The sequence below is a fragment of the Strongylocentrotus purpuratus genome, unplaced genomic scaffold, assembly GCF_000002235.5.
Source record: "Strongylocentrotus purpuratus isolate Spur 01 unplaced genomic scaffold, Spur_5.0 spur5_scaffold_12, whole genome shotgun sequence".
In the NCBI taxonomy this organism is placed as follows: Eukaryota; Metazoa; Echinodermata; class Echinoidea; order Camarodonta; family Strongylocentrotidae; genus Strongylocentrotus; species Strongylocentrotus purpuratus.
The window spans coordinates 22,673,337-22,689,718 of NW_022145597.1; the positions used below are offsets into that span (position 1 = coordinate 22,673,337).

The 16,382-nt window shown below is 38.1% G+C and overlaps 1 protein-coding gene across 3 annotated transcripts in view; it reads right to left on the minus strand.

Annotated features, from left to right (window-relative positions):
- LOC765159 (diacylglycerol kinase delta) overlaps nt 1-16,067 on the minus strand; it is a 32,891-nt gene extending 16,824 nt beyond the window's left edge. For all 3 annotated transcript variants that reach the window (XM_030982134.1, XM_030982133.1, XM_030982132.1), the window contains exons 1-7: nt 15,939-16,067; nt 7,830-7,939; nt 7,264-7,389; nt 6,298-6,560; nt 5,766-5,874; nt 783-922; nt 79-294 (exon numbers count right to left, since the gene is read on the minus strand). In XM_030982134.1, coding sequence (XP_030837994.1) covers nt 79-294; nt 783-922; nt 5,766-5,874; nt 6,298-6,560; nt 7,264-7,389; nt 7,830-7,939; nt 15,939-16,059 — 1,085 coding nt within the window. In that variant the 5' untranslated portion in view covers nt 16,060-16,067. The remainder of the gene's footprint in view (nt 1-78; nt 295-782; nt 923-5,765; nt 5,875-6,297; nt 6,561-7,263; nt 7,390-7,829; nt 7,940-15,938) is intronic.
- Between the last annotated feature and the right edge of the window lie 315 nt (nt 16,068-16,382).

Genomic DNA, 16,382 nt, shown 5'->3' on the forward strand with positions numbered 1-16,382 from the left:
CTTCAGAGAAACTTGCTTTGAAGTATGGATTTTCCTCTAAATGTTTAAATACTTTATTTTTTTTCTAAGAAAACCTACTTTGCTGAGGAGATGACTTCTGTGTTTTCGTCCGAGTGGAGTATCTTTGCAAGATGCGTTGCCACAGAGTCCTCATAGCTGGAGATCATCTCCTTCTCTCGATGGCTCTCAGCGTCCAGACCGACCTCGCCCATCTTGTTGTCCCCCTCCACTGGTTCCCCTGGTGTCACCTCCTCGGCGTGTGCCATGGGCATCTCCTGTGTCCATATGCTCCATCTAGGGAGGGAAATAGTATAAATATTTAATGATTTTGAGCGATAGTAAACTATTTCCTCCTGTAGGTGTGTCATGGGGACCTCCTGTGTCCATATACTCAATCTAGGGAGGGAAATAGTACGACTATTTAATGATTATGAGTGAGATAGTAGAATTTTTTCCTCCTGTAGGTGTGCCATGGGGAACTCCTGTTTCCAAATGCTCCATCTTGAGATGTACCACTACTTAATGATTATGAATGAGATGGTAAAACTATTCTAGGAGGTGAAAGTTATAGCTGTTCTATTCACTTAGATGTAACTAAGGTGAACAGAATACCTGTTCCTTTCACAGAATTTGAAATATCTTCTTATGATTATCATTACTTTCATTGTTACAATCATCATCATCACCATTATCATAGTTAACATCAGCAGGAGCATCATCATCAGCATTTCATTATCTTTGCAAATCAGCAAACAAGGCACTTGATAATGTGATAGTCTTACCTGTCCAGCATTTTTGTGCTAGCTATCTCCAACTTCTCCAGTATGACCTGTAGATTAGTGTCGTCATCGCAGGCTGTCCCCCAGCCTAGCACTCTAGCAAGGTCATTGCCTGTACCCAGGGGCAGGACACCTATACGACACTGCAAAGATAGGGAAAAAAGTATTCCTGATTAATAATGATAGTCACATCATGTAGCGCCTAATACTACATTTCTAAGCGCTTTACATTGTATTTATCATCAGCCCGGTCATTGGATTCAATTGCTCATCCTCACATGATAGTGCATATGATCTGCTCCCTGAGGAGTATGAATATATGATAGAGAAAGATAACACAATATACGTTTACATCAAAATACAAACATTAAAGAATTGATTGGATCTGATCTGGGCCCTGTTTCATGAAACTTGATATCAATAACAAGCTACAATAACTGTTATAAGCTTTTGAAGTCTTTTGATTGGCTGAGAGCAAATTTGTCATAGAATTTTAGCTTTTGTTATAGATAACAAGTTCTATGAAAAGGAGCCCTGATGCCCTGTTTGACGAGTATCTGGTTCAATACCATTTGGTATAACCTGGGATAAACACTCACAGCACCCAATTTGTCACACCAGGCCCTAAATGATCACCTCGGACCTCATCTGTAAACACTTATTTTTAGTTCCTTTAAGCTTAATCTGCTTAAACTTACAGATTGATGTCTATAATACCTGGCATGCTTTACTGAAAGACAGCTAAACACATCAGACATTAGAAATTTAAAAAAGCAGAACTACAACTATATATGACCAGTAGTAACTCCATTGAAAGCCCATGGCAGAAAAAAAACTCACATCATTTGAAAGGGGTGCATGGATTGGGGTGGGATGGGCTATCATTTTCTGATAAATAAAGAGTGCACTTTGAGTGCCCTTTGGCTACAGACAGGTGCAGCGCTGGAGTCTAATCTGGGACATCCCAGCTGCTAGCAGGGGATAGAAGCGAATTTCATACATGAAATTGACAGATACCATAGGTAGCAAATTGCTCAGTAGAGATAGACAGATAGTAGAACAATTTTGGCATTTCTGAGTGACTGAATGGATGACATAGCTGGCAGATGGCTTGGCCTAAATGGTGCATGGTGCAAAGATAACTTGTGGAGGTGAAGTGGTCGAGTGGTTGGTTCCCTTGAGTTTTGTTTGAGAGGTTGCAGGTTCAAATCCCAGTCTGGCACGAGAGTTCTTTGGGAAAACTAAATTGCCACTATACACTACCGAGGTCTAAAAGGTACTTGATAACTTTGTATTTGCATAAGGTAGATTAATGTTGATAGATATTTATCATTTTCATGGACAAGCTAGTAAATCATCACACCCTGATCTATGCCCTTAGGATGAAAAAAGGGCATAAAAATATCATTCATGTATCCTTCACATATCATTAGACTCACATTTGTCTGACCCTAAACACAAGTATATTCCATGACATCAACAAGTACATTATGGGTGATCTGACATTTGCTCTTGCAGATTTTGCTCCAGGCATAACTTTATCAGAGGTACATATACATGAATAAAGGGTTAGGGTTAGAGTTGCAAGTGGATTTTAGATTTCGATTTAGAATTATTCATGGGATGATCCTTGGTGTTTTTATAAATCAATGGAAGGCAAATTTCTTCATGTGTAAGACATAGTAAGACAAGGATCTTGAATCTCAAAGAATGTCACTTGCATTAGTAACCGGCTGCACATACACAAAATAAAAAACCCATATGTATTGAGTTGAGTTCCGTAATGCACTAAATGGCAATCTGCTATTTCAAATTATCCTTCTGCTGTAATATAATACAGCCATTGGTATACCCGCTAAATTTAGAATCTCTGAATACCAATCACACATGGAAAAAGATTCCATCATATGCCATGCAGATCACATTAATTAAATACGTAAGTGGTTAACTTGGACCGTCAGTCTTCTCTAATTCTGTTTTTGCTTTTCGCCTACCATGTAATGCATGTCCCAAAGAAACAGAAGTCAATTTGGTATTTCTAATTTCATTACGGCCCAACAAAAAACCTTCACAGCTGGCCACGTAATCAAATTGGCGGAACACCCGGGGCTTTTACCAATCCCTACTTAATTAACTTACGGCCCACATGGATAATCAGTCATGGAAAAGATGCAGCGGGCTTTGATTGAATTATTCATGGCAAACCAGCAGAGGTAAAGAAAGATAAAGAGAGTGGTATTTGAGCTATCATGTTTGGCATAGAGAGAACAAAAGTTTGATGGAAGAGAGTTAATGGAAAGATTGTGTTCTCGACAAAACAACCTTACTTTCTACGGTCTTTCACACACAGTATTTAATTCCTCCCCATAATAGACAGAATGCTTTTCAAGTCAAATGTATAATGGCTAGGATTAATCTAGAAATGTGTTTTAATTTCATGTAAAAAATAGCATTCAAACCACAAATGCTTATAATTTGCTCAAATTTATATTTGAAAGCAATTTTTTTGTAACATGATACTTATGTACATCACCACCATTGGCAAAACCAACAATTGTCAGCATTTTGTCCCATATATGCATATCTGTGTATTGACAATTTTGTTGCTTCAAACTAAATCAATTAAAAACAGGCTAGCAAATGGTGGCCTATAAAAAGAGAAATTCAAATATCTCAAGAAAGGAGTTTTACTTTGAATTTCTCAAGAGGAGAGTTCTATTTCTAGAAAGGCAGGCACTTGAACATCACAACTAAGCTTGTTGCAAACATCCATTGTTTTGATATTTTCCTCTTCCAGAAAAAGTACAGCGCAATCTATTTTAGCTCCTCTGAACCACACAATCTTCTGCATCGAAAGCCTTCCATGACAGTACTAAGCTGAGCTACAGCTCTTGAGTGGCACTCCACAATCCCCTTCCCCGACTCAAGTGGCAAATCTCTGCCAAGAATTCAAGTGCTGAACAAAGTGTTTGGACAAAAGAAAATCAACCCAATTGTCCAACAAATAGAAACAATTTCCTCTGTTTCACGTCAGTGGGAGGGAATATATTTTGTGCCACATTATCCCAGCCTCTCTGCATGGTTACTTGTTTGCCACATGAAATTTTGCACAAAACAATGGGCAACAATTGACAGAAGTACTGACAGAAGTACTGCTTTGTGCAACACAATGGCTTTGCAAAATCACCCATTTTGGATCTTAATTATCTCCATGACAACAGGGATAGATTAATCTTACACTGATAACAGTTATATAATCTTGAAGCCTTTAGTATCTCTATCCCATGACAACACATAAAGTATGGCACAGAAAGATTGTGTGGCAAATAGTCGAAAGTCAATATACAATGATTGTTTGAAAATGGAGGGGGGCGTTTCACAAAACTTGTCATCAGTGAAAAATGACAATTTGTGTTATAAGCCACTGAAATCCTTGCTTCTGATTGGTTATCAGCAGATTTGTCACTGACTTTTGTTATTTGTCATTGAAAAAAGGCTTTGTGAAACGCCCCCATGCTATCTACTCTAGATGTGAAATAAGTAGATTTAAATAAATATTCCGGTTGAGTCCCTTGAAGATAGATAAAAATTACAAAATCTTCCAGCACTTTTTACATGAATATGCCTTTGGTATCAAATGTATTTTAAACCCCCAAAATAATCTTAATAATTTGACAATGTTTTGGGACAAAGAGTTCTTGTCTTTCTTCTTGATATTTCAAAAACAGTCCTTAAATTTTGAAGTTAGATGTCACTGAATAACTGTTATATCAAGATAAACAAATGACACAGTCACTGTGGTTGAAAACTTGTCGCAAAAACATTGTCCAACATCAATTTTGATGCATGTTTGTACACCTGGTGGCAATGTAATAGTTAAATACAAATACAAGATAGACGTCCTTGATAAAATCACTGATGCTCAATGTAATTTTCATTCGTTGATGCATGTCATTTGTTCTCATTTCTATAATTTGCTTTGAGGAATGCAATTAACCTCAAACTTGTCCTTGGGTACTAGCTTCTCTTCATGCGCATCAAAATACAAGATGAAATTCATCCAATCTAATCATTGACGGAGCAAGCACCGCACTTTTCACCTTCCATCTTTCCATCATGATGAACTTTTGTACTTTGACGCGCAACAGACAGCAATGCTCCCCTCATCAACTGGATGACCTAAAAATGAATCCCAACTTGTCACCCGCAATATGAAAAACAAATACATGACGAGAGAGCCATGGCTTCAAACAACGCCCCACCTGGGAAACATATGGAGCGCATCAGTGATTGCAAGCCTCTGATTAGGTAGGATAACTCTAACCCACATAGGAGTAATCTAATTGCCTTCTACATGAACTATATCAACCTCCTCCCTCGTATCCCACTCCTGACATCAGTTTTAACCCGTTAAATCCTGAATTCTCTAATTCCCATAGGCTTAACACAGGGATCGCCCGGTACCAGCAGGTAATGGGGTAAAAGTCCACCGAGTAAGGTTACTTGCACTTTCAATGCTGCGCAAAAACAATTTGTTGCATCAATTTCTCCCTCCCACCGACCAATTGGGAGTCGAGCATCAATCACTTTCGGTATGATGGTGATTGTTTCCTAGAAAGAAAAATAATAGCGTTGTTTGCACTCCCTATCATAATTTTAAGATGTGGTAAGATAAGATATAACTAATCATGTCATCAGAAGTTCAATCAAAAGTAATGCGTAATTTACGTGTTGCATTAAATGGGCACTAATATAATTGTGCGCTGCTTATGAAAACCATAGGCCTGCGAATCGATGCATCCAAAATAATTGACTTAGGTCTGCTATTGAGCTGTCTTAAATTTAGGGTAAAATACTTAGCAAGAAGCAGAAACTGAGTACCGAAGTTGGCTAAATATTTTATCCAAGTCGAAAACTGAGTAAAATAATATTATTTCTGACTTAAATATTGATATCTTACAAACAATTCTTTTTTGTTGGACCTACCTGTTTATGGAGTTCCATCTTGTCTATCTCTGAGAGCACCCATCCAATGCTCCCGTCACCGCCACACACCAAGATACGGAATGTGTCAAAGTTTTGGAATAATCGCAGCCTGGAGGCACAGACAGAAAGAAGAGGAAGATTTCATTTCAACTTGTTTGAAGGATTCAAGCTGAGTGATTTAATGTTAACACTAATTACATTCTACATTCTAATTGTCCTTTAAAATTAATAAGTTTGTGATGATACCAAATACCAACTTAATTCTAACTCATATTCTGACAAGAAATTCAAAATTCTAGACTCCAAACCTCAAGATCCAATTTTGCTTTTTAAAGTCAACATTCTAATTCAGACAAATCAAAAATACAAACATAATATTAATTTTGTATTCCAATTTGAAACTTAAAAACCCATTTCTAAATTCATTTTGAAACTCAAATTTCAAAGTCAGGTGCAAACTCATAATTCCACTTCCAAAATTTAACAAAATATCATTTTGCAATTCAAAACTCCAATTCCAATCCAAACTCACCCTATATGTGGGCCGTCATTCATGAGATCAAAGACCTGAGCTGGGTTGAGGAGCTGCTTGAAGCGACGGAGGAACTTGACGCCCTGGTTGTCCCCGCTCTTGGAGTTGACGAAGACGAGGAGGGGGCTGCCGCACCCGTTCTTGGAGGCCTGCCAGTACCCATCAGAGGACATGGAGTTGAGCGCCGTGGGAGGGATGATGGAGAGGCGGCAGTGACCCAGGGGGCACTTTGCGGGGTAGTGGGCCTTGCAGCTGGAATGGACCTGTGGGTGTGGTGGTGGGGAGGGGGTAGTATTCAGGAGTGAGGGATAGGAGGGGATAAAGGAAAGAGTAACAATGTTACAGATTTTATGTGGAGGGCAGATAGTTCAGTATTTTGAACACTTCTTATATGAACCACAAGTATTTGCATCTTTGCATTCACCAAAAAATATATCAGAAACCTTATGAAACAGCCAATAACTCTGGACAATATTTTCCTTTGACTTCTGACTCACCATTCTTCTACATCAACTGCAGATTGTGCCCACTTCTTAACTAACACTGTAGAATTTTCCAGTGTAAAAGTAGCTGAGAGTTGGGTAACTCACCTCTCCTATGCATCAGGTGCAAATTGTGAACAATTCTCCATAACACTAAAAGATATTCATGTGTACCATTAGCTAAGACTTGGGGAGTATTCATCACTCCTCTACACCAAGTGGAGATTGTGACCAATTCTCCACTCACATTACTGAATATTTCTGTATAACTTTAGCTAAGAGATGGGGTTACTCACCACTTCTCTGCACCAAGTGGAGATTGTGACCAAATCTCCACTCACATTACAGAGTATTTCTATATAACATTAGCTAAGAGTTGGGGTTACTCACCACTTCTCTGCACCAAGTGGAGATTGTGACCAAATCTCCACTCACATTACTGAGTATTTCTATACAACATTAGCTAAGAGTTGGGGTTACTCACCACTTCTCTGCACCAGAGACAACGCCAGTCCTGCAGACGGAGCACGCTCCCGCAAGTCTTGTCACAAACGGCACACTTGGCACTGACTGGTAAATTACCTTCTAACCACTGGTGAGGCATGGCAATCTGTACATGCATAGGGTACAAAGAAAGGATAAAGACTGGTAAGTTTGTGGAGAGATGCAGAAAAATGGATGGTTTGGTTGAAGTATGATGAATTCAGGCTGTTTCAAAGACATATTCTTGAGAGTTTTCATGCCCAACATGTCAGCTTGTTTATACAGGATCTGGTAGAATGGCCAATTAGAGTATTTGCACATCTTGAATGCAGCAAAAATTGCGGCCCACTGACAAACAACTTGCTATCGCAATTTAACATAAAAGGGTTAAGAACAATACAAAATAAGCAAAGGAAAATAAACAGAAACCATGGATCATAAGGTATTTACAGGTATGAGATTAAAATAGATAAGAACTTACCATATAAGGAGAAACATAAACAATCAATAACAGGTGCGAAAAGGGGAAGGAAAGGATAAGATGAAAGACAGAATGAGAGAACTCACCACGCCATCTTCTTCTTCTATGATGTCTTTTCCTATTGATGACAGCGTCGTCCATTTACAGTTGTTCATCGCTCGTACTGCACATCGTTTGTGAGCTTTGACTTTGCATACTGCGGAGGGGAAAGAAAATAAAGAGAAAAAAGACCAGATGAAAAGATTTGATGTATTTAAATTCATATTTAATTGGTAAAATGTATCAATGTGAATTTTGCACAGCAACTATAAATTGATTTTGAGCAGCAACAGAGGAGTGGTAGAGAATGGAAGAGAAAGGATAAGAAAGAAGAGTGAGGGCGAAAGAACAAAAGAAGAGGGGAGGAGGAGAAGAAGGAGGGAACGGAAGTGATAGGAGGAGGTGAGTGACAGAGAGAGAGATGAGGTAAGAGTGAGAGTAAGAGGCAGGAGGTAATCAAAGGCAGGAAAGAGGGCAAATACAGTAAGAGAGGAGGGAGAGAGAGGAAGAGAGAGAGAGACAGAGAAGGGGAGAAAGAGATAGAGAAGGGGAGAGAGAGAGAGGGAGAGAGAGAGAGGAGAGAGACAGAGAAGGGGAGAAAGAGATAGAGAGGGAGAGAGAGAGAAAGAGAAAGAGAGGGGTACAGAGGGGAGGGAATGGGAGAGAAGGGAGCTAGAGAGAAGGATAGGGATCACGCAAGAAAATAAGAGAGAGAGAGAGAGACAGACAAGGGGATGGAAAAGTAATATCAAGAAAGAAATAGGAATTATATCATCAGACCTCAGCTTTTGTTGACTGAATTTAAAAACCCTCTCAAGATCTCATTGGAAGCTCATAAATCAAATTTGCGGTAAATTATTATATCCACTACATCTTTCTCAAAACAAAACAAAAATTCTGATGAAAGGGAAACCCATTAACAAACTTTAAATAGTTCATATTCTTTTGATATATTACTTCTCAGCGGCAAAAAAAAATTCAAATTAATCCCTTTTTATTTCTATCATTAGATATAATTATTTCTTGGAGAGAAACAAGGGATTTCACAATAAAATTCCCTTTTTATTGCTATCATTTATAGATCTATTTTTTTGGAGACAGAAACAAGGGATTTCTTTAACGACCTATCTTGGACATCAATCATACGTTAATTAGAATGTAATGACATGTGCTCTATCACTACTCATATATCTGTCTGCTCCCAACAGATATTTTTTATCCATTTACTTAATTTATCTTTCCGCTGACTTCTTCGGCCCTGCTCTAATTCCCGGTCATTGACCTAAAAAAAAAGCTGTTAATCTTTTTACTTTATCTCTACTTCTTTCTTTTTCTGTATCAAACTTTTCTTTTCTTTTAATATGATTCTCTTTCGTCTCTCTCCATCTCCTCGATGTCATTTTCTTTCTTTCTCCCTTGCTCCCTCCTTTTCTCTCTTTCTCTTTCTCTTTCTCTCTCTCCCTCTCTCCCTCTCTCAAACACACACACACGCAGACAAACACACCCGCACAAATATTCTTCTCTCTCCCCCACATCCCGAGTAATGACATGTCTTCTGTCACTCCTGATGTATCTGATTACTCCCAACAGATATTCTCATTGAAGGATCCAAGCGTTCTTCAGCTATCTCTAATACACAATGATGCTCAAATTCCTGGTCAATGACCGTCATCATCCATCCCTCTTTCCCTATATCTTTTTTTTCCAAGAATTGTTGCTGTTTTCTCTTTCATATAACTTCAGTCTGTGCTTCTCTTTATAAGCACTGTTTTTATTTATTTCATTTATTCATTTATTTCTCTCCCCTTGTAACTATCACTTTCTCCTTCGTTTTGATCCATCACTTATCTTGGAGACTTGATATCCCCCTTTTCTATGTCAGTCTGTCTGTCTGTCTCTGTCTGTCTCTGTCTGTCTCTGTCTGTCTGCATCTCTCTTCCTTTCTCCTTTTTCTCATTTCTGTCTTTCTCTCCCAAGTAACTCTACTCTATCTCTTTCTTTCTCATAGAAGTCACACAGACACCTTCACACCTCCACAATTTGTACCATTCCTCTGTAATAATATTTTCCTTTCAGCAATTGTGAACTTCCCTTCTTTTTCTCTCTTGATCCATCACTTGTTGCCTCTCGAATTTGCATTTCTTTAGTTATGTACTCATTAAGATGCATCAAAAAAAAAATGCAGCTATTATATTCTAGTGCATGAGATACTTCATAGCGTTCCCTTTCAAGCAAAATTTGTAAAAGCCTGATTCCTTTTTCCTTCAAGCGCGAGACAATGCCTTCGGAGAAAAGCAAAAATCCGGTAAAAATACGTTCGCCCAGAAAAGAATGAACTTTCATGATTTCTGGGAAAGAGGGAATGAAATAGAAAACCAGACTAAATGAAAGCTGATTCCTTTATAATGCATTCTAAAGAAGACAGAGACTAAGGGATATTGGGAAAGAATAGACTTGATATTCAGCAAAAGGCCAAGGATGCACTGTTTGTACAGTCAAAACAACAGGAATAGATACTTTGAGTCTCCTATTTTGTTTCTGGTCATTGTCAAATGCATTTCTGACACGATTCCAATTTGAGAAAGTAACTTGAATGTCTTAAATTAAAAACAAAAGAAAGAAAGAAAAGAAAGAAAAGACATAGAAACCAGAAATAATTGGAGAGACATACATACAGAGATGGAAAAAGAGACAGAGAGAAAGGGAGAGAGAGAGAGGAGGGGAGAGGGAGAAAGGTGGAGAGAGAGAGTGAGGGAGAGAGAGCGCGGGAGAGAAAGAGACAGAGAGAGAGAGGGAGAGAGAGAAAGGTGGAGAGAGAGAGAGTGAGGGAGGGAGAGCAGGGGAGAGAAAGGGGATAGAGGAGAGAGAAAAAGAGCAGAGGGACAGAAAGAATGATATAGAGATAGAAATGCAGAAAAGAAAAGAGAGAAATAAGAATCAAACACACATAGAAGATGACAGTGAGAAGGCAGACATGCCAGTTTGACGACATGACAGGGGAGAGCTAAAGAGAAAGAGTTGCACTTTCTTCAAAGACAATCAAGATGAAACTTTAACAGACGGAAACACCGCTCTCAATGCGGACGTCGACAATATCTCCTTGACCTCCGAGAGTTAATGAAACTAAAATGAGAAGCTGTCAAGGACCGCTCCTCTTCTGATCGAGATAATTCATGGAACCACGCTGGCCGGCGGCAATTTCTGAGGGCCAGCCAGGCGTTAATATCGCAGTGCTCTTCAATTTTAATCTCCAGAGGGCGGTATACCCGATGGCAATTTCCAAGGGCCCCCGCACACACCGGGCGTTGATATGGCAGGCGAGTGCTCTTATGTTTTAATCTCCAGAGGGCTGTTCGGTTTTATCTGCCCTTGCAAAAATAGCTTTTCGGGGTTATTGCTTGTTTCACGAGAGTGGCTCTGACCCTAAAGGGTTCTTTTCTTTCGGGCGATCAGTTTCGGATCACAGGGTATAGAAGAGGAATGGATCCCGGGGGATAAGGTTTACAATGTTATTGTTATTACCCGCCTCAATGATTGGACGCCCACGTTTCTTCTTCTCTTCCGATGGTTGAATGTCAAAGTCAAAATTCTAACCATTTTAAAAATTCCAATGCTCACCCGGCCTACCAATCTTACAAATTTTCCCTTTCATGCTTTCTATTATCTCTGTAATTTGAAAATAGAATCACCCTTCCACCGAAGTAGAACATTTACACTTTTATCGTTGACTGGAAATTTGGAAAGAGCAAAGATACGTGATGTCACATTTGCCTTTTGTACCGGTATATACATCTCCTTGTCAGCCCAGCTATTCTCCCTGATTGATATGAAAGTTATTATTCAAACATAAATCTGAATTACTATTCAGAATATATAACTTTTTAACAGTGGTATTAAGTCACGTATTGTTCTGTTTCTTATACGGCAAACATTATTAAAGTTTCATGTAATTCCCGTGATTCAATTAACATATTTTCTACATAGTCGCAACTCGTAGCCTTAAAAAATTGTTTTCCATCATGTTCACTTTTTTCATTAAAAAACCCAATAAATTAAGATGTATGATTATTTTAAGAAAAAATGGGGAAAATTTTCTTTCGTAGAATGTTTTCTTTCAAGAGTTTTCCAAGGTCCTACAATTACATTAACTAATATGAAATTCATTGAGGCATAGGGAACTGATTTCTTCCAAATCAAATCACGGTTCAAGCTAATTTCAAAGAAATTGGGTCTGCTAATGCAATCAAATTTGCCCTAGAAATATTTCTGCAATAAAGATTCTGCACTTGGCCAAGGTGGCTGGGTCTTTGCCTATGGTTATATTATTTGTAAGAGGAATTTGATTATGTGTGAACTCATTTGAATTAAAAAGATAATTGTCTAGAAATTATTCAGAGTGGCTGATATATGGTACTAAGTGGAAGAATTGTGTTTTTATGATGGGTTTTGAGTGAGCAAAATTAAAACAAACTGCATAAATCTTGCATAAATCGTGCAAGAAGCAATTTTTAATTATGAATAGCGACTAGCAAGTTATAGATACAAACACAGTGATTAAATCTTGCTAAAGATCACAAACATTGAAAATCACTTGACACAGATTTTAGTACAAGGGACCTGTAGCGTCAAAAAATAATGAAACATATAATATGAAATCACTTTAGGAGTCTTTTTCATGGGAAATTTCAATCATTGTTATTTTCAATTGGGAAAAGAGAAAAAGAAAATTCTCCTACATAATTTTTCATTTTCCAAGAACTAACTTTCTCTTTCAGTTACTGGTAGATATTATAGGAGGATCTATTCATGGCAGTTAAATAATAACCAGAGTGTTCCCTTGGGGGTTGGGAGCCAGCACATCAGGGCAACCCATTGTCAAGGGATTATGAGTATGACAGCGATGAGAAGTGAATTACCTGCATTTTCATGTTCTATAAACTGAATATGACGGTTATTAACCGACGTCATTTCATTGTAAACACATCATGATCAATTTCCTCTTTCGCAGTGCGATCCGGTGTTTCCCAATGCACCAATGATATAGAAGGCAGAGGAGGTGTTGTACAGAGTGTCTCAGAAAAAATGAAACCTGGAAACAAACTATTCATGTGTGCAAATTATGAGGTGTATGAAATTAATTTTTCGCTTTTAATAAAATAAAAGTACTGTGCTTTCAAATGAAACTTTGATTACATTATTCCATACAAGCTCCATCAAGCAACGTTGTTTTGAAAATTGCATGTCAAAATCCATTTTTGCCAGATTTTTGTAAAATAGGGTAAAGGTTAGTATCACATGCGAACATGACCTACAGGGAATGATTATGATTATGAATAAGATGATTATGCAGGATTTCCATTATGTGATGATGTGCATTTAAACATTTACAAGAAACAGGGGCCAGTACCTTTTTCCAGGATGACAGAGGCAAATACCAGGAGATTTCCCCCAAACCAATAAATTACCCTCAATCAGTGAAAAAGAGCACCTTTTGTGAGTTAAACAGATACACATCTTGAGAGGGAAAAGTACACATTCTGTTGGTTAATTTTTTGCCTTTCTGCCCATTAGGCCACATCTTTCTGTTTTACCACAATGCAAATTGCCCCTAGCTTACTATGATTCTTGTGGGAATACCACCTGGATGTCAAATTGGAATTTGATATGCCATTTAAAAAAAAATGTTGCTCAGTAAAATCCTGTGAGGATTAATTTGATTATGTCATCAACAGCATATTACTTTTACTTTATGATAATCAAGGAATTATATTCACATTTTGGGTTTCCTTTTTTTTCTGGGACACACTATATAATGGCCAGGTGGGGGAGCGTAAATTGAAACACATGCATTGCTAGGTATTTATAGCCACCCCATTTACATTGGAAAAGACTTTGTCAGAACAACGAAGCTTTGCCAATTCAAATGTCCAATCAATCCCACATGAATATAAAAAGGCTGATCAAATTGGGGGATAAAAATAATCAAAAATCAAAAACCAAACTGCATAATATGCAGCTCGTTCTTGATTTGAATCAGACTGAATAAAAAGAGGAGTTCTATTTTTGTGAATACGCCTAAAATTGATTCAATCATATCAATCAAAAGGATCATAATTTGGATGCAAATGGGACCCTACACTGAGAAAGTTCTGTATCAAGTAACATAGATCCTACCATCACAAGGATAGCTTGTAATTGTGTACACTAACCAAATTCTGACCTTTAACCCTGAACCCAACACTATACCTAACCCTAACCTATAACCAAATTACAACCCTAACCCTAAACCAAAGTCTTTGACAAAATAAACCCCAGAGGAAGTGCCACCAGGGCAAATGGTTGATCCCAAGATTAAATGAGGATAATACTTCAATATGAATGGGACCCTGTACCAAATAGAGGATATATCTCGATGAGTGATATCGATTCCATCATCACAATCATATTTCAATGTAACATGATAATAATTTGAATGTGAATGGACCTGCAACACAAGACACCTATCTATAATGAATGAGCTGTAATACGCTGCTCTACGTATTTCATGTGAGAGAAAAATGGACATGCTTAATGCTTAATTATAATGAAAATATGAAAGTACAAAAAACAGGAGCAATGGATAATGTCAGTTATACTTTGCTCGATTGGAGAAAATAAAGTATCTCTTGAATCTATCTTGATATGCTTCCATCATCACGAACACATCATGTTTCAATGTATATGGGGACCTGCATCAAGACATATTCTATCGTGAATGGAATCGGAAGTGACAGAACCCGAACCGGGTGAGCAATCAATAATGAATCTTTCATCAAACAGATGAATGTAGATCATGCATTTTTGTTGATGTAAATGTGGTCTGCATTAATCATATGGATCCAAACATGAGTTCTATCTTAATAAGTAAAATATGATTCATCACCACATTAATGCAGACCATCATTTGAATGTGTATACATGTAGGACCCTGCAGCCCAAATTAAACCATTTCACGGGTAGTTTATCAACATCTATTAACAGATCCACCCTGGGACCCTCCGCTTCTTTCATTCCCAAACTTTCGTTGTCTATTTTAAGAGTGGTGATGACAAGGGGCAATAAATATCGGGATGATTAATGGCAGCTAAGTTGTAGCTGAACAGCAATAAACATTTATTTTCCATGAGGCTCGAGGGCTATTTATGTGTCGATCCGAAGCAGTTAGTCAAAAATAACCACCCATTACTATCTTAATGACACGTAGAATTGCACTTCAGTTTTAAAGCTTCGCTTCGTTATTACCAAGATCAATATTGTCTGCGGGGGGTCTGGAGGGATGTTAATTTATAGCTTTCTTGCTTTCAGCACGTACACACAGACAATTCCCTACATAAAATTGCTATTTATGTGACGGTGTGAAGTGGTTTAGTCGTAAACAACTGTCCATTATGTTCTTAATGGAGACTAAAACTGTACTTTTGACACTACAGTTTCAAGAACAACATCGTCAGCGCAGCTTTTGGCAAAACTTTTCTCGTGAGAACTTTGCAACGATGGTGAGGTTCCCCAGCACCCTTTCTATTTAATCCAGCGCTCCATGGATAATGTAAGAATCAGGAAAGTACTAATGTGGGATATGATTGGAGCAATTTTTGCGGGGGTTTGCCTTATTTTATTTGAAAAGGCCTTCAGTAAGTCTCTGGCTCTAAGCGTGTCCACACAGACAAATCCACATACATATGAAAGGATTATACATTCCTAGTGTTTTCTGATAAACAGGGTATTTAAAAAATACTTTGTGCTGTCTCTAAACTATAAACCCTAAATAAAACTGGCATATGGATTGGTCAAATGAGTCCTTTCACACATAAAAAAGGGTCTAAGCTGAGAGAGCATGGAAGCAGTGGGGTAACCAGAGTGAAAGGAGGAGGGGGAGGGGGGGAGGTACCCTTACCCCTGGCAAACCCAATCTTGCTTGCCTTATTACACCCAAGTACACACAGAAATAAAAATAGTGCCTTTAGTAATTTAGACCACAAAAGGCATCTAAAAGACTGATAACTTTCTCTCTTTTCTCTTTATTAATGGCCTATCAGACAATTTTTTTTTTACTTGTCCCCCCCCCCCCCCCCTCCTTCTAAGACAAGAGAATCCCATCAAAGGGGGCGATTTCTTACCTTCACAAGAAAGGCCATGTGATGTAACGCCTGAGAGCGCTTCCCGACACACATTGCAGTAAGTGGGTCTAGCGTGGGAGCAGGCGTACCAGTTATGCATACCCGACAGCATGTCTCGCATGTGTTCTCCAGCCTGCAAAGCGAGATAGAATAAAAAGAGAAAAAGTGTGGGGTTAGATTAGACTTGATCTGTGATGCAAAGGAAGTAGAAATATATTAATAGAGACATCATAGACTTATTAAGCACTTTATCATCTGTTTGGAGCCAGAAGGGAGTTAACTCATAATTTTGTAACAAAAAATTAAGATCCTTCTGTCTCCAAACAGAAGATGTATAAATGCTGGTAATTGATGTTGCATATATTAACATGATTATTTGGTACAAAAAATGATGAAGAAAAGGCAGGAAAAAAAAATAGAATTAGAATCAACAAGAATGATGTA